This window comes from Platalea leucorodia (genome assembly GCF_965183815.1).
Source record: "Platalea leucorodia genome assembly, chromosome: 1".
Lineage (NCBI taxonomy): Eukaryota > Metazoa > Chordata > Aves > Pelecaniformes > Threskiornithidae > Platalea > Platalea leucorodia.
Genome location: NC_138823.1, coordinates 60,934,164 through 60,961,158, shown reverse-complemented (window position 1 = coordinate 60,961,158; position 26,995 = coordinate 60,934,164). Strand labels below are relative to the sequence as shown.

At 40.0% G+C, this 26,995-nt stretch overlaps 1 protein-coding gene across 1 annotated transcript; it reads left to right on the top strand.

The window, feature by feature from the left end:
- Positions 1-18,601: 18,601 nt before the first annotated feature.
- Positions 18,602-22,249, top strand: DSEL (dermatan sulfate epimerase like; the record flags this gene model as incomplete). The annotated part of the gene is made up of 1 exon (XM_082328213.1): positions 18,602-22,249. One exon carries the CDS (start codon positions 18,602-18,604, stop codon positions 22,247-22,249), a length of 3,648 nt encoding a protein of 1,215 aa, XP_082184339.1.
- Positions 22,250-26,995: the final 4,746 nt, after the last annotated feature.

The window sequence follows — 26,995 nt, the reverse complement described above, 5'->3', positions numbered from 1 at the left end:
TATTTCTTTTATTAATAGTAAACACAAATAAATTATGGAAAGCACTTCATGTGTTTGTACATTTCACACTTCTGAGAGCTGTTGACTACTGGAAATGAAGGGCAAGGGGATGATTAGAAAGACTCATTATGTACTGGTTCAATACTTTGGTGCTATTCTTCATGAATGCGTTTACCACTCAGACAGAGCAGTCTATGAATTCTCAGCAGAGCAGGCAAAATTGAATTTTGCTGCTGTTGCCACAGGGAAGCTAAAGGGCAGAGGATGAGGGCAGAGCTGAGATGACAGATCTGGGAAAAGATCCTCGGAGACCCAGGCTTACTTTTCCTGTAGCCACTTGAGAATGGATTTCTAGGAATGTTGTCATGGACGTTGCCAATGATCATAGAATCATAGAATCACAGAATCATAGGATGTCCTGAGTTGGAAGAGACCCATAAGGATCATTGAGTCCAAGTCCTGTCCCTGCATAGAACAACCCCAAAATTCACACTATATGTCTGAGGGCGTTGTCCAAATGCTTCTTCAATATTGTCAGGCTTGGCGCCATGACTGTCTCCCAGGGGAGCCTGTTCCAGTGCTCCACCACCTTTTGGGTGAAGAACCTTTTCCTAATATCCAACCTAAACCTCCCCTGGCATATCTTCCTGCCGTTCCCTCGGGTCCTATCATTGGTCATCAGGGAGAAGAGATCAACACCTGCCCTTCCTCCTTCCCTTGTGAGGAAGCTGCAGACTGTGATGAGGTCTCCCCATATTGTCACATGAGTGGTGAATGCTGCTACTGGCATAGTTGCCTGACTACAGCAGATGCTCCTTACGTGCTATGACACTAGTTTCCTCGATGGCAACAGCAGGAGCAAGGCTGGTTTTCCAGAGCTCTTAAGGAAACTGAGATATACAATTAACAAGGACTATCATAAACATTAACTTCCTACCAGCATTGCCAACATGATGCAGTGCCAGTGGTCATAATTTAAACTTGCTGGGAACATAAACCTGTTTTTGCAATTTCTAACATTGATTAGCGGTTGTAGACAGTCACCTTCAATTAGGGAGTTCCTGATTCCCTTATTAGCTAGATTTTGAAAATTTTATTTTTACATCTGACTTGTAACCAGTTAAGTTGTATTACTCAATGGATGGCCAAAGACACTTCATTTCTAGATGATTATTAAAGCAATATTTGTGTTCCTAAAGGGATAAGGTAAAAGTTTGTTAGTATTTCTAGTTGGAACTAGATGATCTTTAAGGTCCCTTCCAACCTAAAGCTTTCTATGATTCTATGATTTGAAAAGTATTTTTTTCTATTTATGCTTAGATGTCCTCATAGCTTTCAGATTAATAACTAGACTGCATTTAGAGCATCCTTCTGCCTCTCAAAGTATACATATACATCTTTAAATATAAATAAGATGCACTATTTTTGTATAGACTATTCCAATTTTAACCAATATTAAGTAAAACCTTCCCCTTTCCCTCTTAAAAATAAATAAATAAATAATTGAATAAATCACAGCTTGAGATATAAATTCTCAGCTAGGAATTATTTTCTTCATATCCAGAAAAGGACTTCCAAGCAGTTCCCAAATTATTAGAAAAAAACTTTTTGCCATTAAAAGCACTGATTGATTGTCAGTTTAATTTCTGTTTATCATCTTCCTTTCATTTAGGAATGCAAATTTAAACAGAAATTCTGAAAATGCTGCTTTGTCAGATACGTATTTATCTCAAAACAAGGGACAAAATATTCAGCAAGGTTAATGGAAGAGAAGGAGGAAAGATAATTAAATGTTTAATTTTGCCTTGATCTGATTTATCTTGCAATTTTCTGCCTTATTCTCCCTGTTTACTAAATAATGTATTAAATACATTCCTGTTATTTGCACTCATACGAGCAAGAATTACATAGGAACTTGGTATTGCAAAACAAGTACACTATAACATGCTATTGTCACTAACACCTATAGCACAACAGGCTGAAATAAACTACCCTTATTCTTCCATTAGATGTTTTAAAGTAGAAGGTAATCACCTTAAAATGAGTAAAAGTTGATCTATAACCAATTGGGAACAATTTGTTTTCTGTTTTTTTGTCTCTTGAAAGGAAATGGGAGTTTCTTGCAATGACTTTCCTGTAAATTTATATTTTCCCTGTAGATGACCAACCAGCTTTTATTGCCCTGCACCTGCATTTTGAGAAGTAAACAAAAACAAAAAATCAAACAGGTCCCAGCTTTATCCTTACAGCTATTGAAGTTGAAGGACCCTAAGCTAACATGTAATTTCATCTGTGGAAAAAGAATAGTGGAGAAAAGTTGAAATTAATTCATTAAATTAATAGTTACATCTCCATTGTATTTAATTGTTGTGACGTTACAGTCTCTATAAAACTCTGTCTGCAATTGTTTATAACCACTGAACTCAAACCACAGGACTGAAAAGTGTCTATGCCAGGTGTCTGCCTCAGGCTGAGTATTTTGGGTGAATATTAAGCTAAAATAGTATCTTTTCTTAAAAAAAAAAAAAAAAAAAAAAAAAAAAGTTGCTGTTAAAAAAGTCCATTGCAAAACTGTAGCATTTCCTTTCTTTTGAGCAAAGAAAAGGAATTTATTGGGACTGAGACAGTGCTATCTGTCTAGTGTCAAGAGTGTGTCATTTCACACGGGAATTATAAGGTTGGACCAAGCCTACAGGGGGCAGAGGAAAAACAAGAGCAAAAGAACCACTGTCAAAAAAATGTATTTTTCACATATTGAGTTGAAACTGCATAGCACTTGGCTTCTGTAGTAAACTTGTTGTAACTTGCTGTTACTAGAGAGAGAAGGGAAGGCAGAAATTTTTCTGTAATGTCAAGTAAAAATCAAGACTATGAACAGGGAGTTTCTGCCTACTGCTTAACCTGCACTTCCTCCTGCCCCTGTGATGTCCTGGTGAGGAGGAGGAAGTGGAATGGAAATAACTGAATAGCCTAGAGGGAAAGAGGGAAAGAGGGAAAGTGCAAGGTCAAGAAACAAAAAGCAGATGTTATGATGTTGGAAAATAGGACCCTTGAGGAATAGAAGAGAAGGTTAGGTAAGAGCTGTGAAATTGGAATAAAAACTACTTTATCTCCTCACCATGCCACAGCATTTTTTCCCTCTTGTGCCAGAGGGGAAAAAAAGGGGGGAAAAAAAAAAACAAAAAAAAACAAAACAAAGAACTTTCCATGCTTTAAAATACGTTCTTTTTAAAATGGAACATTTTAATTGTCAGCATCCCAGACCATTTTCCTTATGCTTGTTAATGCCATTGTTTTGCTCTTGTGCTATTTTTGTTCGAATGCAGATCCTACCTGTTAGACTGGCAGCTCTGAGGTACCCTCTCTCAAGAGTACAGCATTACAGAGAACATTTCAGACATCTATTACTAAATATATAGACTGGATTGGGAAATTTCTGAGTGACAGAGTAATCAGTCTGACAGAGAAATCACATGACAGGAAAAAAGCATTAAAATCTACTTGTGGTAGTTTATATTTTGGTGAAGTAGACATTAAAAAAAAATATTGTGACTTCTCTTTTATTGTTGATGCTGTTTTCCTGGAAGTGATTATTATAGTCTCTTCATGTTGCTGTATGACTATACCTTATCTGGGATACTTCAAATGTCAATTTGGAACAGCAGGGCACATCTGAGTCTAAAAGTAAAATGTAGGGGGAAAAATGCAACTTTGATTAAAAATATATATATAAGACATAAAAAAAATCCTAAATTTGATATACATAATTAGACATATCCTTCAATATTCTGATTGGAATGACAGGAAATAATTGTGCACAAAAATAATTATAAAATTGCTGCAAATTTCTTCAATACGCCTATTGTTGGTTTTGCTGTGAAGGATAGAGAAAGGCTATCTCTCAACAGTGTCCATCTTCAGACAGAAAGGGACTTGGCTTTGTGCCCTGATTTATACACAGTACAAGCCCTCTGGAAATCCACTCATGGTTTCAATAACAGACTGAATTTGATTAGTTTCTGTGTGAAATTAGTAAGCTTCAAAGCCACTATACAACTGCAGTACAGTTAATAAATGCTTACTAAGACAAAGTTCCTGGGATACCAAGGCCTCCACATAGGTGGAGATGGTAAGTGGAAACAAGCTCCTTTTCAGGAAAGCTGTTACAATTTACCTTTGTAACATTATAGCAAACAGTCTGCTTTTGCTTTTTGGTTACAATTTCAGAATAAGAAATTGAAAAGCAAGCTGCTCTTCAGAGAGCTGATTGGAAAAACTCAATGTAATTAATAACAGTATTTTGTTGAGTACTTGAGGTTCAGCTGCTTCCCATTCCAGAATAATATGCTGCCTCACTTTTCCTTCACTCAGAGGCCCTCAACTTGAAAAGTAATCCTAACAGAAAGCTACCTATGAAGAAGATTTTTTTTTTTTTTTTCTGCTTATGCTGATAGAACTAGGATTCGCCCTTGGTCCTCAATTTAAGTCAAACAAAATCCACGGCTAATGCAGATTTGCAACCTAGAAAATCAGGAACAAAACAGTGTCCTATATTTAAAGCAATCAACTGATAAATTTAACTGCGTACAGCTTTGTTGTTGTATAAGTTGTAACTGATTTTTAATGTATTCCCGCCTACAGTTCAGCATTTTTATTAATTAAAGAATCCTTTTCAACATTTTTCTCTTTCCCTTCTCCTCTTCCTGCCTTTTCCTCATATTTGTTTATAGAGTTTTCAATGAAAGGCATTTAGCAAATTTCACAGTCCCAAATAATGGGATGATGATAATAATGATGATGGTAATCATACATTACCTCATTATAATATTTACTCTTTAAACTGCAGTCTCATGTTATTGTTGAGATGAAAATAAACTACTTTTATAGCAGCATATTTATTTTAATGTTCCACTTTTTAAATAAATTTGCTGCAGCATGTCAAGAAAACTGTTAAAATATTGCACAGTGTATGACTGATGTACTGAATTATTTCACCAAATCTCTGATGCTATATAAGCCTCACTGCTATGGGCTAGCTTGTATCTTTTACACAGATTTTCTTAAAAGATATATTGTACATCTCAAACTGTAATATCACAAGATTGAAACAGACATTGATTTGCTTTTTGGTTAATGACAAAGGGGTTAATTTAATGTCTGAGAAGTAGACAATAGATTCTTCTTGACTTCAGGTAGTGCTGGACTGGATACCAGACGTTGGATTCATCTCTGTCTACACTGCCATATCTAAACCAGTCACCTGTATCTTGACTTGTTATCTAGACTTCTTCCATAGCTTGGAGGGAAACAGGTGCTTATTGTACAATGTTTAACATATTCTAAGATAGGTGATTTAGGACACATACCTAGCTTTATATAAGAAGGCCAGATGAGTGGCCTCTGAGCACCCCTTGCCAATGCTTGGCTTCCTATTTGCTTCTTTTTTTTTTTTTTTTTTTTTTTTTTTTTTAGGACAGTTCCAATCTCCTTTGCAGGCCATCAGACCTGGAAGGAAATTTTAAAATATTAGGGTTTGGGGAAACTAGTCCAGTTTAAAACAAAAGCTGAATTGCTTTGAAATATTTAAATCATTTAATGTTTGAATTATTGAAAATTTTAACTGCTGATTCTTTAAACTTTCTTTCTCTGACTGTGGTTCTGTGCTTTATATTTGGAAGGCAAGTCTCTGGTCTTTTAATATTCTTAATAATAGGTGTCCTAATTGTGGAGATAAAACATCTTTTTATTTAATATGTCCTGTTTGATGTTCTCAGGTAACGTAATGTGTTGAAGCTTTGCCCAAAGAAAAGTTTCACTCTGTGGTAGAACAAAGACAGAACAACTGCTTGAACAGGTTTTTGCTATTTTCTACTAGATTCAGAACACTCGTGCTAATTTAGCAGCAGACTGAAAGTCCTTATTTTCTTATTCATTAGGTTGCTGAGGTCTCGGAGGCCAAGAGAAGGTTGAGCATTTTGCCCCTGACAAGTGAACTGCCAAGGGGATGAGGAATATAGAGATGTGAGTGGGTAAGACAACTAGAAATTTGCTCAGTTATTGTCATAATTTCAAGAGATTTCATGTGTTTGTCTAGACTGTTTTGATCCCATCAATCAGCAATATCAATAAATCATTTACTTGTACAGAGAACCATCAGGAAAATTCTGAACAATTCTCTGCAATTTCTTTGCAACTCTAGGCAGCAGCAGTGCATGTCTGTCACAATTCTAATGAGCTCTGGGCTAAAATAACTGGAACTTGGATAGTTTTCTGGGCATATTGTAAAACCATGTCAATTCGGGAGGAAGAAGGAAGGGTACAGAGCTTACTAGGGATACTTTGCTGCCTTCCTGGCTGCCAGAGATAATCCCATGTTTGTGGGAAAGTCATGGCTCAGCACAGGCAATTGAACTCATATTGGTTTTTGATGGGCTTTGTTTATGTATTTCTTTGCTTGCCGCTGTTGTGATTGTAAATACATTATAAAGGATCTGGAGATGGAGATAGATTCATTTTTTTGTGTGGTAGAAAAGGGGAAAAATATTTGAAACCAAAAGCTCCATGTTTGTTGACAATTAGATAGAAAAGAGATCTACCAATTGCCATATTTTCTGGAAACGAGAAAATGTCAGAAATATGCTCACTGCTTAAGTGTTCTCTGAAGCATTTGTGACGGCAAGCATCTCATGTTAAATGGATGAATATTTTTGTTCTTACATCTATTGCCTTTCAGTAGCACTATTTAGAAAGCACACTTGAGTGAATCGATATTTCTGTGAATACATCATTCCTACAAGTCAAAATAATACTGTTCACGTGTGCCAAGGATATCTATTGTATGTATATGTATATGAAAAAAATTATTTATTGGTTGATATACAACACCTCTGTATAGATGTCTGTGACTTCTTAAAGCCTCATAAACAAAACAACACCTTTTATACTATATATGACGTGTTGATTTAAAACTTGTACTGCAGACTATTATAGACAGCCTTGCAATGGTTACTAAGGTGGGATTCTGAATGAGTCCACAGTAGTTTAATGAATCACTGGTGCAATCAGGGCCAACTTCAGGCATTAGCAGAAGACGCGGTTGCCTAGGCATCAAACTGGAATGGACAGGAAAACATCCATAGCTTAATTACCTTCCCCTAGCTATGCTATATGTCTGGAAAGTCACTCTGGTTGGCTAATATTGCCAGAAAGGTCAGGGTGTATGGGCTAGGAGTTACTGCTACATGGAACCAGGGTAGGAGAAAGGAGGCAATAAGTGTGATGTGAAATTCTGCCATCCCATTTCACCTCTATTTCTGCTCCCTACGTCTTCTTTTACTGCTGAAGGACCAGCCTTACCTCCCCATGCTTAGAGTGGCAAAATTAATTTTTGTCTATGTTGCTGAGACATCTTGAGCTGGTTCCAAAAGCAGTTATGTTAGCAGAACTGAAAGCAATTCAATTGCCATTATAAGAAACCTATTTATATGACCTTTATAAATGTCCATTGTGTTTTTCCACTTTTCTAGATGAATGAATGCCATAAAAGAAAGTCTGATGTGATGAAAAATTCATAGAGTTTAAGACCTTTGAATTTCTCCTGATAGTCCTTTTATTATCAAATTTGACAATATCTTTTGAGAGGTACATCCGGTCTTAATTAAAGACTTCAAATTACAGAGAATCCATCATATTCTTTGAAAAGCTCTTCCAGTCTTAATTACAACCACAGTTAATAATGCACAACTTATACATCATTAAAGTTTGAGCTTCAGGTTCCAGCTATTTGATAATTTCATACCTCCTACTGTTAATTTATGAACCCTCCAGTGTGACCTCTCTGTGTAGTGATCTCTAGACTGGTCAACTTCCATCCTAACTTTATCCTCCAAAATTTAAACACAGTATTCTCTTTAACATGGGTCAACTAAGAACCATCCACTGCCCTAAAGTAATATCCAGGCTAATTTTTAATGTATCAGCTTAGATCCCAGAAGGAACAGCTTCATTAATAGAGCATGTTATCTATTCCAGTTAGCTAAGCTTGTTACAACTAGCCTGGGTACCTGTGTGCAGAGCTACACTGTGTTATGTAGAAATAACGGGTCTCTGTGGCAGCATTTACAAGTTAAAAATAATGACAACAGAGGTGCTTGGAATAACAGAGTACAGACAGAGAAGATACTTTAAAAGAAACCTGCAGGCCAAAATAAATTAGCAGGAAAAACTGTAATAAAAGTGGAATCTTCCCAAAATTTAGCCTTCAAAAAATCTGGGTTAAATCCAGAAGAACTGAAAACAAACCCTGTATTCTAAGTTGTGAGAGAACACAGGTCACTGTGCTGTCTATAATCCAGCCTAAGTCAATCACAACTTACTGATATATTGTTATGACCTTAATATTTCTGCACCACTTTCCTCAGATGAATTAAAGGAGGCCAGTACTTGGGAATGTATTTTTTACAATAACATTGAAAAATATTTGCAACAATGAGCTTTTACCTGAAGAGGCTTGATACTCTATACTTTCAACATTTTTAGATGCCTAACTCTCAAATTGTTAAGGCTTACTTAGATGATTAAAAATAGTTGGCATTCTAGACCTCTCCTCCTACAGAACAAAACATCAGAATTAGGTGTGGAAGGATTCAACCAGCTTTACAAAGGCTGTTTACTTTAAAGTAGTCTCTAAAGAAGTGTTTTTTACGACTCCCCACCACCAGATATATATTGTTGCCTTATGCCAGGTGAACTAAACTGAAGGAAATTATCTAGCTGGAAACTAATCTTCATTTTGTCAAGTGAGATTTTTGCAAAATCAGTCCCCTTACCTGGTTCATCACAGCTATACCACCCTTGAAAAAGGAGAAGATGGGAATAGGCAACCAGATATGACAAGAGTGGTAGATCACTCCTTTCCAAGAGGCCCTCATTCATGTTCAAGTACTTGTAGAACCACAACTTTCCATTAAGTAGTACTTCACAGTCATTTTATTAAATCTAATAAGACTGTGCAAAGTGAGATATCCTACTAAGCTGGACGAATGTGACCTTTACTGACAGCAAATCACTTAGGATATTTAGGTAAAAGGGGTTAAATATTATGTAAATTCAGAGTACTGTGCTGCAAACTGAGATATTCCATTTTAACCTGAGAACTTGCCTGTTCCCCTATGATAATGATTGAACTAAGACATGTTACTCCAGCCCACGCTCCTTTAAATGCAGTATTCTTTGTTCAAGTTAAGTACAATGTTTGAATTCTTTGTGATGTAAATCATCTTACTATCTGTCTTAAATATTGTTTGGTTTATAAAAAGTAAAACCAGGAGATACTATTAATCACTGCTTCCAACCTGAGCATAACCATATGGGTTGTAATCCGTAGCTTTCCAGTTTTCTAATGCTTCTAAAGCTGCTAAATATAAGCGTGTACATTAGTATAATGAATAGAACTACAAAAAATATGCTTAGTTAAGATTTGTAGCTGCACTCTTTCACTATAATGTCTAATTTAGTATCTCCTTAATCATATAATTTGGAGACAATGGTGTAGATCATAACAGTTTTTATTTTCAGTCTTATGATTTAATTGCTACCTCTGTAGGTTCTGCTTGTCCAGCAAGAATATTTTTCTTATATATTCCTCATGGGCTGGACAATATATTTAAAAATCTCTTTAAGCTAATTCCAATTTATGGTTGCTAGCAAATAAGAATACTGTATTAATAACTGCTGGTGGAAGGTCACCAGTGATGGGGTACTGGGATGTAGGCCCAGATCCAAAGCTTATGAAGTCAATAGAAAGGCATGCACTTCATGGAAATCACAACAGTGAGCTTACGTTAGGATTGCAAAGTTACAGCTGATATACCTCTGCTAAAACAAAAACCCATGGGATTCGTTATACCAAAACCAAAGGATAGGTAGGCCCTCATGCATTGATTCTTCATGTGTGACCTTTATTTGCAGTCCAAGGGTAAAACCCCATTTACAGCAATATTATATAAAGTTACCTCATGAGATTCTGATGTTAAGTTCTTCTCTGGCCCAAACTGTAGCATATATTTGATCACCCATATGTCCAGTGAATGTATCATATTGTGCTTCAAAACTTAATGCCTGGTGAGCTTAGTGGGTTTGGGGAGTGGGGAGTTTAATTTCAAGACTTTCTTAGACTGCCAAGATACTAGGGCAAGGAAAAGAAGACTCCATCCTCTTCTGCTCTTTTGGATTTATGTTATGTTTAATTTGCCAACATATCATATTTAATATGGCAACATCTAGGGACAGGTCGCAAAATAGCCAAAATACAATCAGCAAGCCTTGAATATTCAAATGTTTCCATAAATACAATCTTTGCAGCATTAGTCTTCTTTCTACAATTGGTGATGAGTTTCCATGGTGAAAAATGTGCACCTGTGTAGATCTGCACAGATGTTATTCCAATGAATTTGATATCCTAAGAATTTGGCACTGTGCTGTTCCAACAAACTGCTGAGAATCTTCCTGAAGTCCCACTGCTGTACACGATGTCATCTCTCATGTTTTTAAACCACTTCCACTGAAGATTGTTTGATACAAATGCTACCAAAGTAAGTACAGTATAGTCCCATTTGCTTCATATGCAGTGTCTGAGATAGTCATGAATGGACTTAAAATTACCCCTGTATGCAGCTGGCATTTTTAAGGTGTGGTTTCACAATCTACTTAAGCTGGCCTAGAACTGTGCTGCCCTGTTGTGTCTGCACATGCAATTATGTAGCAATGAGACTGCCAACTGCTCTGACACAAATGGGCTGGCAGGAGCACACAGCTGGGACAGAGAAAGAGTGCAGCACTGCGGATTTTGGTAGTTGCTTCATCCTCTCTGCTGACAGTGACACCAGGCACTTTTCAGCCTGTAAGCACTCCCGTCTTGCAGTGTTGGAGAACTCCACTAAAAAGAAGTGGGAAAAAATGTCACTTCTTTTCTGCTTTGCTTGTGCAGTGTGATAAACTTCATCGTGTTAATTTTTAGTTTCAATAAACTGAGGATATTCTTGTTTGCTTGCTTGTGTTTTGTTGCTTTTGCTTTTAATTAGATACCATTCTTAATTAAAAAAAAAGTCTTAAAATAAGTAAAAATAAAAATAAAAAATTAAAAATAAAAAATAAAAATATAAAAATTAAAATTAAAAAAAGTAAGAATAGTATCACCACATGCTGTTTTGCTCTTTCCTGTGTACTCTACAATACAGTTCCACTGTATTCATTTGACCCCCAAAAGATAGGAACTTAGATATCAATTGTTTATATACTTTATGTTTCACCCTCTTTATTTGTCAAATGTTCAGCAGCAACATCAGATTTCTTCCTCCAAAACCAGTTGACTAGCTAACAGTGTGGTTTTTGTTTGTGTTCGAATCATGTGTGGTTACACAGAGAGGAAGTGGACTTGGATATTGCAAAAGTCAGTGTCACAGTCAGGAGTGAGAGAGCTGATTTGAAGGAATGATGCCTGATCTGAGAATGGTTCATTCCAATACCTGTTTATTGTAAAGCGTGTGAGCTATTCTTGGATGGCAGAGGGTCTAATTCCTTCCTTCTAATACAATTCATTTATGTGTGTGTGTTTCTGTATGTGATTATATTATATTTAGTATATTTAGTATATTTAGTAAGGCCTTTGACACTGTCTCCCACAGCATTCTCCTGGAGAAGCTGGCTGCTCACAGCTTGGATAAGTGCACTCTGCGCTGGATTAAAAACTGGCTGGACGGCTGAGCCCAGAGAGTGGTGATGAATGGAGTCAAAATCCAGTTGGCGGCCGGTCACGAGTGGTGTTCCCCAGGGCTCAGTGTTGGGGCTGGTCCTGTTCAATATCTTCATTGATGATCTCGATGAGGGGATTGAGTGCACCCTCAGTAAGTTTGCAGATGACACCAAGTTGGGTGGAAGTGTCGATCTGCTGGAGGGCAGGAAGGCCCTGCAGAGGGACCTGGACAGGTTGGATCGTTGGGCCAGGGCCAGCTGTATGAGATTCAACAAGGCTAAGTGCCAGGTCCTGCACTTCGGTCACAACAACCCCATGCAATGCTACAGGCTGGGGGAGGAGTGGCTGGAGAGCTGGCTGGCAGAAAAGGACATGGGGGTGTTGGCTGATAGCTGCCTGAACATGAGCCAGCAGTGTGTTCAGGTGGCCAAGAGGGCCAATGGCATCCTGGCCTGTATCAGGAATAGTGTGGCCAGCAGGACCAGGGAGGTGATAGTGCCCCTGTACTTGGCACTGGTGAGGCTGCACCTCGAGTACTGTGTTCAATTTTGGGCCCCTCACTACAAGAAAGATATCGAGGTGCTGGAGCGTGTCCAAAGAAGGGCAACAAAGCTGGTGAAGGGTCTAGAGAACAAGTCTTATGGGGAGTGGCTGAGGGAGCTGGGGTTGTTTAGTTTGGAGAAGAGGAGGCTGAGGGGCAACCTTGTTGCTCTCTACAACTACCTGAAAGGAGGTTGTAGCGAGGTGGGGGTCGGTCTCTTCTCCCTAGTAACAAGCGATAGGACAAGAGGAAACAGCCTCAAGTTGTGCCAGGGGAAGTTTAGGTTGGATATTAGGAAAAACTTCTTCACCAAAAGGGTAGTCAGGCATTGGAACAGGCTGTGGTTCCCCTCAACAGGCTGTGGTTCCCCTCAACCAGGGAAGTGGTTGAGTCTCCATCCCTGGAGGTATTTAAAAGATGGGTAGACGTGGTGCTTGAGGACATGGTTTAGTGGTGGACTTGGCAGTGCTGGGTTAACGGTTGGAGTCGACGATCTTAAGGGTCTTTTCCAACCTTAACGATTCTATGATTCTATGATTCTATGATATATTAATGAAAAGTAACATGATTTCACAGGATGCCCCTATTTTGGAACAAAAAGATGATGTATGCTGAAACAGACAAGAGTTAGGTCAGTTAAGAGCTGAGAGATTTTGGTTAGCATCCTTTAAAGGAGAAAAGACCATGGCACTCATGTCTTCTCTGTGAAAGGTGGGTGCTTCTTACCGACAGATTATTGCATTAAAGAGGATCCTTATGACCACTGCATTGTCCTCCAATGTTTTTCTGTTTGTCTGTTATAAAAGAAGGAGCTGTTGCATGAGATATATTTCAAGAATTCACAATGAATTAGATCTATGAGTGGATTTAGATTTAGAAGAAAAGTGTACCTTTCAGGCCACAGTTAGGTTTAGTCATGAAATAAGCACTGAGCCATGCCAATATGGAGAGATTTCTGAGTGGTCAAGAACTCTCTCCCAAAACTGTGATGCCTCTGAAATAAAACCTACACTTTAAACTTAGGAGTTTATGTACTTTTGCTTACTTTTAGGAGTTAGGCAGAAGTTTCAAGAGTCCACCATTACTGGAGACCTAGTTACCTCAGTCCAGATCCTACATAAATACCCGGCTCTCTTTGTATATGTGCATCAATGTCTCATATTTGACTGCAGCACCTCATTCATTTATGAACTTTTGAATTATTATCCTCTTTGACACTGGCAAATATTTTGTTGCAGTCCAGCTGATTATCCTACTCTTCACTTCCATCTGTTAGCACTTGGCCTGTACTCAAGCAAGGTAATGCTGCTAGCATTTTCAAGATCATTCAGATGGCTGATTTTGGTATCAATTCAGAATTCTGTCCCTGTAGTGGTACACCAGAGCATGTCTCCAACAACTAAGAACTCTCTTATACTAAGAACTTGAAGTGACAGCGAGGTCACTTTCCCATGAGTCAAAACTGATTTTCTTGGTAGATATTTTACAGTATCTTTTTCCTGCTGACAGCTCATCAGCCTTGCTTTTCAGCTATTCATAGTTATGAAGAATATTTGAAAATGTAACAATATAATGCAATTTATTGCCAGATGGTCAGTGTTTCTACAAATAAAAGTGTAAATGGTAACTTTTAATAGTTACTTGCACAATTAACAGTTGTTCTGAAAGTGACCTTGATTTTACTGACCACAATGCAATCAAGTAAGATGGAATGCCAATGCAATTCAGGCTCATTTTATGTAGAAGAGTTGGTTACAGCCCTGGGTCACTATATCTAATTTCCTTAATCCAACTCCTTTGAAGTTTGCTTCACTTAATTGTTTCTCCTGGATACCAGTTGAATCCATGAGTTTTTGTTTTTGTTTTTCAGCTGTGGTATAGTAACTATGGGTGTCTGCTGACTATTGAAAATTACTAACAGAAAAATAATTGAATGCTAGTTCTACCACTATTGTTATTTGGGGTTGTTTTTGAAGCATAATGAATTGAAAATGGCAGAAAGTAAGTAGCCTATACTAGTTGAAACCATACACTGTTAAGGATGCTCTTGGTTTGCAATTGGCTTAGCAGAAAATCAGCCTTAAGTATTCTGCCAGTGCACCTTTGATAATGTGAAAGAGCTTCCGCAGAAAAAACGAAATGCCTTACAAATGCCTTCACTGCCTTATAAATAAGACTTTGTCAAAATGGTATCATTTGTGAATATATGGGGCCAGTCAATAATTTATTTTCATGCTTCTCCACAAGTATCACATTGTGATTGAACACTATATGTAATGATCTCACCACAGATCCCAGAGAGTGAGAAGGGCTCTTGGGAGAGCTTTACTCTTGCTTTTAAACTAACAAAAGTCCTCCACATGTTCTGCTCATTCAGAATTGCCTGACAATTTATGGGAGAAGTCATTCTCTGAGACTTCAATATGTTCCAGAATGGGTCAGCCTTGGGAAAAATGTTATGGGTACAATGCAGGGCACAATGGGAATAGAGGGAAAAAGATTTGGGAGGTTTTCATTTGTAGTGTTTCAGTTTCTACTGACTTAGAGAGGAATGTGGCTTCTATTGTTGCTTTACATTTCCCTTTGCTTTCTTCCTGGAATAACTTCCCCAGTAGCATGAAAAGGCAGAATTTTAACAGATTCAAGGTCAGGGAACTGTGTGCTGATCTTTGGTCATTATGCAAATTTCTTCTCATCGAAAGATATGATCCAGGCAATAATCAGTATTTTTCCCTCTTAAGCCAAGTCCATAGGGAACATCTGAAAGATTAGGATCGTTCCAGATGTAGTTCATCATTGATGGAAATGTGCATAATTTAATAATTTAATCCTTCTAAGGTGCTCCTCATAGAACAATGAAACAGAATCAGTATCCATAATGTATGGCCATTATATATTCATACATTGATTTCATGATAGTTGAGTAGCTTAAGAAATACTTAAACATGTAACTTAGGAAATACTTAAACATGCAACTATATTTTCTAAGATATTCGGGGAAAAAAAAGAAAAGTTAAGAAGAGTATAGGCTATGCCTGGGAAAACGTGGTGACATGCTCTCCGTTTGATTAAAAACCACATCCTCTGAGGTACAGTTTATAAACATAGTAACTGGTAACACATACCAAAAATCTCACACCCTTTCTTTTCCTAGAGCACACTTACTACCAAAGAATAGCTTGGTATCACATCAGACAGGTTACAAAATCAGGCTCGGAAAGTCATCGCTGGCAATCCAAACTGCGATTCAAAACTGAGAATGGCATTACACCTCTCGAATTTCATGGGTGGACCACAGGCACTAGGCGGGCTAGCCAGCAATTTCTACTGGCCCTTCACCGCATCGCTGACCGTGAACGAGTTGAGGGGCGGAGGTTTTACACCTCATTACGGTTTTAGATTTTACGTCAGGAGCCTTCAGCTAAAGCTGAAGGAGAACTATTTTAATGCTCCGCATAAAATAAAGTGCCTGCGCAGGGAGGTCGTTATAAAAAGTGGGACTGCTCAACATGCAGATGCTGCGCATCCCCATGGTTTCTGAGTTATGCGCACTGTTATCAATTTATTCCGCGCTTACAAAGTTGCAACCCACAGGAGAGACGGCTCTTGCCGCCCTGCCCTGCCCTGCCCTATCCTATCCTGCTCGCCGGTCCCCGGGCACCGCCGTGCCATGCCCTGCCATCGCCGCGGCTGGGAGCCGCGGGAGCCGGCCCGCGGCGGGGCGGCAGCTGCCGCCCGGACAGGGAGGCGACCCCCCGCGGCAGCTTTTCTTCCACGGAGCCCTCTCACACCTGCCTGCTGCTCCCCGCTCCCCGCACCGAGACCCGCTCCACCCCCGGGCCCTCCCTCGCCGTCCCTCACCGCGGTCTCGGGGCAGCCGCCGCAGGCGCCGCCCGGGCGGCGCGGCCCCGCCTCCCCCCGCCGCTCCCGGGCGCGGCCCCCCCGCTCCGGCCCCGGCCCTGCCCCCGGGCGCACCAGCCGCGCTGCGCTGCGCTGCGCTCCGCTCCGCCGGCAGCCCGCTGCCGAGGCGCAGGGGCGGCGGGGGCATCCGCCGCCGGGAGAAGGGCTGGGCTCGGCGCTGGGAGCGGCGGCCAGCTCACGCAGTCGCAGGGAAGAGGAGCAGCCGGGAGCGCCGGGAGCCCGCCCGCCTCCGGAGCACGGCGCGGAGGATCGACACATCCCTGTTCCGCCGGGGGCGGCTCTGCCACCCCCCCGCCGCCTCCTCTCCCTCCCTCCCTCTCTCCCTCCCTCCCTCCTTCACTCCTTCCCCGCCCCTCCGGAGCGACATCCCTGCGAGTTTGCTTCGCTGCCCGCGCCCGTGGCTGGGCGCGCGCCGCCGCATCTCCCCCGCCATCAACTCTGGGGAGCCGCCGGCGGAGGGCAGGGACCCGAAGTTGCGGCCAGCCCGTGTGGAAAGTAGCGACAACGCGGAAGGGGCCGGAGCCGAGCACAGCCCAGCTCAGCCCGGCCCAGCCGAGCGGGGCCGGCGCAGGGAGCCGCCGCCCGCAGCCCCCCGGCCGGGGGCTGGCCCCGCGCTCCGGGCCGCGCTGGCCGGGGCAGAGCGACGCAGCGACGCGGCCCCGCGGCAGCTGCTTGGCCGCCCCGACCCCCGCCGGAACCCGCTGCGGTAAGACGGCGTTACACTCGGGGACGCCGGGCGTGAGGAGACGGAGGCTCCCGGCCGCGGTGGAGCAGTGTGCGGGGCGCGCCCGCGGTCGCCGCCGAAACTTGTTCAAGTTGTGCGGCCCCGGGGCGGCGGGGCGGGGCGGGAGGGAGGGAGGGGAGGCGGCGGCGGCGGCGGGCGCCCTCTGCTGGCCGCGGGCGGGGGCCGGCGCGGCGCGGCGCGGCGCGGCGCGGCGCTGTGGGGCTTCGTCGCGGGGCCGGCGGGGCGGAGGGCGCCGGGGCTGGTGGTGGTTCGGTCTGTCTGCTTTCCGTCTTCACGCCTTCGTTTCGCCGGCAGAACCACGCGTGTGGTTTATATATACTTATGATTTGATTTTGTTTTTCATTTGAGGTCCACTTAATTTTGGTGGCGCGTTTCAGATTTATTTTCTCGGGTAGCTCCTGATAGCGTAAGGGGAAAATACGCCTTGCGACCTCGTAGTCACGCAGGAAAAGGTGAAATAAAGTGAGCTTAAGTAGCCAGTCTGACTTTCTGTTTGCCAGAGATAAATTCTGTGGAACTTTGAAAATGCTCCTTTTTAAAAAATTTCTGTAAAAGAAAAGGTGTATTAACTCACCTTTCCTAGAAAGTTAGCAGTACTTTGTTATCTTAAGTACTTTAAATATGTTCTGACACCTATACAGCTTCAGACAACTTTTGTTTCTGTTTCCACAGAAAGAACCAACATGCAAAGTGGAAGAAAACCCGAAATCCCTCTTTTAACAAAAAAGTATCGTCTTTCTGCCTCTTTCACGTGTTTTCCTTTTGCTTTATAATGGAAGGAGCAAGATTATCTGAATCATTGAGGCAAAATTTGGGCATCCTTGACTGAAGATAAGATGAAAGAAGACTTCAAAATATGTCGATACTCTATGACTTAATTCAGATGCACCTTTCACAAACAGAGGGGAATAGTGGTTAAAAGCACTGCAGTTTCATCAAAAGGAGCTAATGGAGGATCTATGTTGATTTTTTTTTTTATTACTTTTTTTTCCTTCCCACTCTCCCATGAGTCCTAGAAGAGAAAGATGGAAAGCGTGTATATGGAAATTGAGATAAGGGGAAGGCTGAAGACAATAACTTCTGTTTTGGAGTCTATTTTCCAAGTGCTGTAAATTCCCCATTTCATCAAATATAACACATTGTTTTGAATAAATTATATCGTTTTGTGATCAGTGGAGTTTTTGTCAGCTCTAGAAGTGGAATTTGACCTGATTGAAAGCTTTTTGAAAAAGTAAATGTATGACTCCAATTCCTTTTTTCAAGCTGAGTTTTTCAAGTTATCAAGAGATAGTGTTTCAGTCTCTTACTGTGCATTGTCAACTTGTGTTTTATATGCATATCTCAGAGATTTTTCTTTTTCCCTAATTTTAGTATTTATGCTGTAGTGTTGTGTTTGAGAAAAGTGTGAACAGACAAGGCACCTGAGATATAAGTTTTTGAGAGCCTTGTTATTTCAACGTTGTAGCTCAGATTACAAGTAATCTGAGTATCTGTTAGAATGCACAGTACACACTAAGTCTTTTCTCTTAAAAATATGCCTTAAGATGTTCGGTTTTGCACTAACTGGATCAAAGTTTGTTATCTGAACATTGTGTTTTGTTAGGAAATGCATGCCTAGGGAAGAGGAGCTGCCTAATGGATCATGGCTCTGATGTTCACGGGGCATACTTTATTTCTAGCATTAATGATGTTTGCTGTCTTCACTCTTGAAGAATCTGTAAGCAATTACTCTGATTGGGTGACTTTCATAGAAAATGTAGATCAATATGAAAAACAGCAACTTGAAGGTCTTACTGCTGAGCAGAAGCTGAAAAAAACAGTTCTTCATCCAAGCTTGTATTTTGACACTGAAGATGTCCAGGCACTGAGGCAGAAGGCTCATACAAGCCATTCCCATCTATTTAGAGCCATCAGAAGTGCAGTGACGGTTATGTTATCCAACCCATTATACTACCTACCTCCACCCAAGCATGTTGATTTTGCTGCAAAGTGGAATGAGATTTATGGTAACAATCTGCCACCTCTAGCATTTTATTGTTTGCTGTGCCCCGAAGATAAAGCTGCATTTGATTTTGCCCTGGAATATATGGATAGAATGGCTGGCTACAAAAACTGGTTGGTTGAGAATGCACCTGGAGATGAAGTGCCACTCGGTCACTCCCTAACAGGATTTGCCACTGCTTTTGACTTCTTGTATAATTCACTGGAAAACGAGAGAAGGCAAAAATACCTAGAGAAGATATGGTCTGTAAGCGAGGAAATGTATGAGTACTCAAAGGTTCGTTCCTGGGGAAAGCAGCTTCTCCACAATCACCAAGCAACCAATATGCTGGCGTTGCTTATTGGGGCTTTAGTTGCAGGGGTGGACAAAGGATCTCAGGCAAATATTTGGAAACACACCGTTGTTGATGTGATGGAGAAAACAATGTTTCTGCTCAATCATATTGTAGATGGGTCTCTGGATGAGGGAGTAGCTTATGGGAGTTACACAGCCAAGTCAATAACCCAGTATGTTTTCCTGGCCCAGCGCCACTTTGGTATTAACAACTTGGAGAATAACTGGCTCAAAATGCACTTTTGGTTTTACTATGCCACCCTATTACCAGGCTTTCAGAGGACTGTGGGTGTAGCAGATTCTAATTACAACTGGTTTTACGGCCCTGAGAGCCAACTGGTTTTCTTGGATAAGTTTATCATGAAGAATGGAGCTGGCAACTGGCTAGCACAGCAGATTAGAAAACACAGACCCAAGGACGGACCAATGGTGCCATCCACTGCACAGAGGTGGAGCACACTACACACTGAATTTATATGGTACGCTGCCGAAATCACTCCTCAGCCGCCTCCTGACTACAGTACTGCTAAAATGCATGTATTTCCTAACTGGGGAGTTGTTACTTATGGGGCTGGATTGCCAAACGGTCAGACAAACACCTTTGTGTCCTTTAAGTCTGGAAAACTCGGTGGACGTGCTGTCTACGATATTGTTCACTTTCAACCGTATGCCTGGATTGATGGGTGGAGAAGTTTCAATCCGGGACATGAACATCCCGATCAGAACTCTTTCACTTTTGCTCCCAATGGACAGGTGTTTGTATCTGAGGCTCTTTATGGACCTAAACTCAGCCACCTGAACAATGTCTTGGTCTTTGCTCCATCTCCTACGAGCCAGTGCAACCAGCCTTGGGAGGGACAGCTTGGTGAGTGTGCCCAGTGGCTGAAGTGGATTGGTGATGAGGTTGGAGACTCAACTGGAGAAATTATAACAGCCTCCCAGGCTGGAGACATGATGTTTGTGAGTGGTGAGGCGGTATCTGCTTACACATCAGCAATGAAATTGAAAAGTGTGTATCGCGTTTTGCTGCTCTTAAATTCTCAGACATTGTTAGTAGTAGACCATATTGAGAAGGAGGAAGACTCTCCTGTTAATTCTGTCAGTGCCTTTTTTCATAATCTCGACATTGATTTTAAATACATACCCTATAAATTTAAGAACAAATACAATGGAGCCATGATGGATGTGTGGGACGCCCACTACAAGATGTTTTGGTTTGATCATCATGGGAGTAGTCCTGTTGCTAGGATACAGGAGGCAGAACAAGCTGCTGAATTCAAAAAGCGATGGACTCAGTTTGTAAATGTTACCTTTCCAATGAAAAACACACTCACAAGGATTGTTTACCTTTTCTATGGCCCATATGTCAATGTTTCTAACTGCAGACTCATAGATAATGCAAAATCTGGATTTCAGATTTCACTCAGTGTCAACAACACTGAAAATACCATCTCTGTTGTGACTGAATATCAGAATTTAAAGACAAGGTTTGATTACTTGGGATTTGGTGGTTTTGCCAAAGTAGTTCATGAAAACAAAGTGACCAAGTTTGGTCTAGGTACTGAATCTGTGGAAAAAGGAATAAAAAATAATAGGGTGGTTTTCCCATTTGGATTCAAAGTGAACATAATTGCAGGGTTAATTTTGGGTGTCAGTTTGGTCATACTGGCTTTTCAGTGGCGGTTTTACATATCCTTCAGTAAAATGTTGCGTTGGATCCTGATACTGGTTGTCACACTGTGGCTTATTGAATTGGTGGATGTGTGGAGCATGTGTACTCAGCCCATCTGTGCAAAATGGAGCAGTGACATGACAAGGCTAGAACACGATAAAGGCAATAAAGCCAAACAATTAGAAGGAAATCCTGTTTTGCCAGATGTTATCATTACTTCACTTCCTGCTTCTGGTGCAGAAATTTTAAAACAGCTGTTTTTCAATAGCAGTGACTTCTTATACGTCAGGATACCTACACCCTATCTCGAAATTCCTGAGACTGAATTTGAAATCGATTCCTTTGTAGATCCATGTGAATGGAAGGTTTCTGATGTCCAGAATGGTCATTTTCGTCTTATCCAAGGGTGGCTCCAGTCTCTAGTTCGAGGCACAAAGTTACATTTACAAAACATTAATTTATATGAAGCCAGCAGAAGTAAAATTGCTCAGCATTCTGCCATAAGCAAGGACAAAAGGAAAAGATCCAAAAGGAGAGAATCTCTGTCAGAGCAAAGAAGCAGGGCAAGAGGGAATCAAGATAAAGATGCTGAATATATTAGGGAACTGAGAAGACATCTCATCTATTATCCTAATGCACGTCCTGTGCTTAGTTTAAGTAGTGGGAGCTGGACATTAAAGCTTCCCTTCTTTCAGGGAATCCTAGGACCGTCAATGAGAGCATTATATGTAGTAAGGGACCCACGGGCGTGGATCTATTCAATGTTATACAAAAATAAGCCAAGCCTTTACTCCTTGAAAAATGTTCCACAACGCTTGGCTGCAATGTTTAAAGGGGAGAGTGGTAAAGGAAAATGTAGTTTAAATGAAGGCTATGCCTTTGAATATGAATCATTAAGAAAAGAACTTTCAAATTCGAATTCAAACGCTGTTTCTGTGTTGTCCTATTTATGGCTAACAAACACAGCAGCAGCACTGAGAATAAATGGGGACTTGCAGCCAACAAATTATCAGCTGGTCAAGTTTGAAGATATTGTGGGCTTTCCTCAGAAGACGGCTGAAACAATTTTTGCCTTTCTTGGTATTCCTCTTCCTCCTGCTAGCTTAAACCAAATATTATTTGCCACCTCCACCAGTCTTTTCTATCTTCCTTATGAAGGGGAAATTTCACCAAGTAGCATTCATGCCTGGAAACAAAACATGCCCAGTGAAGAGATTAGACGGATTGAAGATATCTGTTGTTCTCTAATGGACCACTTAGGATACCCAAAGTTTATAGAATAAATGCTGCTGGTCAGCAGAAATTTGCACTAATGATCTCTGACACCCAGTTTGTGGATTAATATTAGAGAAGTTTGTTTATTCTTGTAAAATGTGTACAGTCTGCTACTTTCAAAGAGATTATTTTAAGAAAAAGATAGTTCTTGCAAGTGTGAGTTTTTTGGTTTGGTTTGTTTTTTAAAAAAAAAAAACTTGTAACTACTTTTGCTGCCTTTCAAAAAAAACTGTGTGAACCTTTATAAAACTACCAGCTGGGGACTCTATAGCTCAGGGGATTAGTAATAGAATATGGAGCTTTTCACCTCCAGCTCACCAGTTTGACTCTAGCCGAAGTGGTTAGCTCCTAAAAGTACGTACCATCTGATGATTGTATGATGGCTTATATAAAATTAAACTGGTTAAACTGGCCCAGTTCCCAATGGTGATAATTAGCCCCCTTGGACGGATTTACTGATGCGTTCTGTCTGTGTCTCACTGGTCACTATAGTGGTGCAAAATAAACATAAGCTGAGGTTTAAGGCTGTTCAGCATCCCTTCAGTGGGAGGAAACAGCACATTTGAGGTAATCTAGTTCCTTATTTACAGTCTCAGCAGACAGGCCCAGGACTGGAATGGACATGAATATTGAATATCATTATAGGATATGGTTCCTTCAGCTCAGAGATGTGGCATTTAGATTGGGTTTTGTGCTTTGACGAAAGAGAAGACTTCATTCTCTGTGCCTGACAATGTGGTACCCTTTGTGAGCCTGAAGTAAACTACACGGAGAAAAAGAAATGGGACAAAAATCCAAGAAACCAACAAGATCTTCGAAACAAGCAGTTAAATTTGGAGATTTTCTGTAGTTTTGACCTGCGTCAACCTAACTTAATTTTGAAGGTTGTTAACACCTTGGCTCCTTGCACTGCTTTATCCTGTACCTCTTATTTTAAGAGGTTCTGCAAGGATTTTCTCTTTTTGAGTGCGACTCTTCCATCCTTCTTTGTTGTAACACATTTCTCTGCTGATTCTTGTGCATAATTTCACTGAGGCCAGTGCAAATATTTGATGTCATTGTCAGTGGCTTATTGTTGATGTCTGCATAAAATGGCAATCTGAGATTTAGAAGATCTTAAATCTCCAGGTCTGTGTTTCTGAGGGATGTTTTGCTTTTCCATATAATGAGTTTCTGAAGGACTACCATTGCTAACCTCTGGTCTTCTTTCAGAGAGGGAAGAAATCTGAAAATCACCCGTCCCTCAGCCACCTGACATTTAAATGATGTTTCCCTGCAGTAAACTATTTCCAAAGTTGTCTGATTTTTATCATGATTGGTGTTTCTTTAACATGGTGCTGTAATATGATATCGGTTTGGAAACAGAGAGGCTTGATAGGATAGATGTGTCTTTGTCACAGCTTATTTTCTTCTTGAGTCACTCTTTGTTGGCGCATGCCCATTAAGAAAAAAATTTCCCATTTCCCAATTTAACTTTCTCAGCATTCTTTGGAAATGCATGCATACTGTAAATGTCTGCAGATGTGTAAATCAGATCACAAAGAGACATCTGTTTTCTTTACCATCTGTTTTTTATTACAAATGGAATTGTCTTGAAATATGCTTCTGTTGGTTCGTGGGAGCTGGGATCAGCGTTTCGGCTTATTATATTGAAATATGTGTGTAATTACTGTTTATTTGGGTGGTAAGCATTAGATAATGTCAAAAGTGCAGTGAGTTTCTTTGTACAGATTACAGGTACCCTTGCTGATTTTTAATATAAAGGAGTTCTTGCCTTTCCTTCCAATCTTACTATTATGTCCCTGTCTTACCCCACTCTCTTGTCCCTACCATATGTATATTTCACATCCTTTGGAGCACGCTGTGATATCTCATTATGATTTAGATAAAAGTACCTCTTTCTCGGCCAGTCATTAGTATGTCAAAATAGGCCCCTAGCACGATAAAGCTATTGATATTTTGTGGTCTCACTAACCATAACTTAGCTGTCATTTACTAGCAGCAGTTGTTTTTTTGCCCTTTAGTGCTAGGTTTCACCCCTGGCTAGGTGGAATGTCATGTTAAAGGAAATATTAAACAAATTAATATACACTGACATGTTAGTGAAACTTTGGTTTCCAAGTATCATTCTATCAAACTTTCTTCTCTCTGAAGCCATTTTTGATTGTATGTTAAAAAAAAAATGTATTGATGTCTGTACAGTCTGTATTTGACAGAATAAGTTTCAGCATTTGCCTTCTATTTCCAGGATTTATACTCTAGAATCAGAACAAATAAAAAGGCTTTTCTCTGTCAGATATTTTAGGGCAGCTGAAGGTAAGAATTAAGACTGACTGTGTCTGTGTGTGGAAGTAGAAAGAGACCTTTAAATCTCTTCCTGAAAGTGCCATATGGAATGCCACGGTAGCCTATAAACCAACTTTTTCTTTGTTTCTGAGGAGTTAGGGCAGACAGAATCGTCTGTCAGGATCATAATCTGTGTTGCTTTTGGAATACAAATTATCGCACGTTCATAATAGCGTTGTTGCTGTCATTATGTGCAAGATTTAGGAGCTATTTCTTTTCTGTACTGTACTTTCCCAGTTCAAAGAATGTATAATCTATTATTCAGAATTTGTTGCATTGTGTGTTCCTTATACAGATAGAAGGTAGAAGAGAACTCTGTTCTTTATTGTTAGATCTTGTTGTGAGGGCAAATGCATTAAAATCATTATGCTAAAAATATGTAAAAGGAAAAGCAGTGTCTTTGAAAACAACAGGGTGGGAATGCCTAAGGTATGGCAAGTCTCCAATTTTCAATCAAATAGTTGTTTTGTTGAGTTTTAGATGATAAGTTACATGACCACTTGACCAAAGTTAGTGCCAGACAGGTATCCCAGCCATGGAGCTGAATGACTTTGTGTTGAGACTGTGGCCTTCTACCTGTATGAATAGCAACCCAAGACACAGCAAAAAGCTGAATAAACATGTGTATGGTTGACAAGAATGCCCACTAAAAGATGCAGATCTGGGACTTTGTAGAATAAATTTTAGTGGTACCATCCATAAAATGACAGTTGTAGTATGGAGAAGCAGGAATACTGTGGAGGCCTGGTAATAAATAAAAAATAACCTTGCCTTTGTCTATTAAAGGATAAATTCCAATTTTATGTCTGTGCTGATCTTAAGTCAAATTGGTCATTAAATAGATTTTTTTTTTTTTTCTTATGCAAGTGTTATGCACATTGAGACTAGTGTGGCTCCATGTATGAAGAATGAGTGCAATTTTACAATATGAAATGATTTTGTGGCTGTGCAGAGTTATTCTCAAAATTCTTTTCTGTCACTAGCATCCAGAGGAAGAATGGTTGCTACATAGACACAGACATTAACATCCCCTTTTTCCATATAATAATGTTTAAGTCTGTGAGTAAAATTTGGGAATTGTTAGACCTTTTTGAAAAGCATGTCTGATTAGGTACATTGTATTGAAGAGTGTTCGGGCACTTTCAGTTACACTTCCATAAAGATGCTTTTGAAAACTAGTCTCAGCCCTTTATCTTAACTTTGTTTCCTTTTTCTCCCTGTGTTATATGTTGATAATTATTTGTACTATATTGTAGTTTGAACTCTCTAATTATGAGACAGTTAAGATTTTGACATATTTTAAAAAGGCAGACTTTATTTAAATGCTTACATCTCTGAATCATATTTGGAAGCCTAAGAAAAATAAATGCTGAGGAAAACATTTCAGTTATTTACTTAGTTCGTAACTAAGTGACATTGGCCCTGGGGAGATGCACATGGGTCTTGGCATTCAGAGTTCTATCAAATCGCATTAATCTATAGTCTCTGAGCATACCTAAATGCATCTGTTGCTCCCAGTCAGCTTTTTCCAAGAGCGATGTCAATGGAGATGAGCCTCAGTATCATGGTCAGATTGGTTCCTTTCACCACCCTCTTAGCACTCAGATTGCATGCAGTCCTCATCAGATTTATGTTTGAACAATTAATTTGCCAGATCCAGAGTTGAATTTCTGTACAAGAGCCTCAATTATACGTAAAATATATATCACAATTCATGCTTAATAGTGTAATACTATTCTGATAGTGTTATAATGCAAATAAAACAAAAAATGCACTTCAGGTTTTATAAAGTTATTGGTAACTGATTTGTAAAGCTGCAGTCATGGATCAGATTTTTTTTTTTTAAGCATAAAAATGGTTTCACTTGCTGTTGAAACTTAATGATGTGACTTTTAGGGGAGTCCTGGCTCCGCCTGTCAGTTATTTCCATTATTAGTCTTAGAGACAATATTTATTTGATGAACATGAACATACATAATCTAGAATATAACACTGCATTTGCTGAAAACATTTGAAGTGCACAGTTGAAGATTAGGATAAAAATATGTTATCTCAATATTTCTGTAAGTTACAAAAATTAGCCCCTTTGTGAGTAGCCCATATGTTGGGTTCCATATGTTGGAATGTTTTATAAGTAGAAACTGTGATATTTATTTAGGTGACTTAGAAATAATTTATCAAAATGAATTATTTTTAATTACACATAAAATTATTTTCTTCAATAGGATAAGTACTGGATCTTAACACTTCTATGATCAGGGCATCCCAAGCTTTCCTTCATTTCTCTGGACTCCCTTTTAGCTTTCGTTCAGACTAAAACCTTTGTTTAAATCTCATCGTGAATGAGCTCTTTTCAGAGTGAGGAGTCTGTCTGGAGACTCTTATAGTCTCAAATTCCATTTCATTGC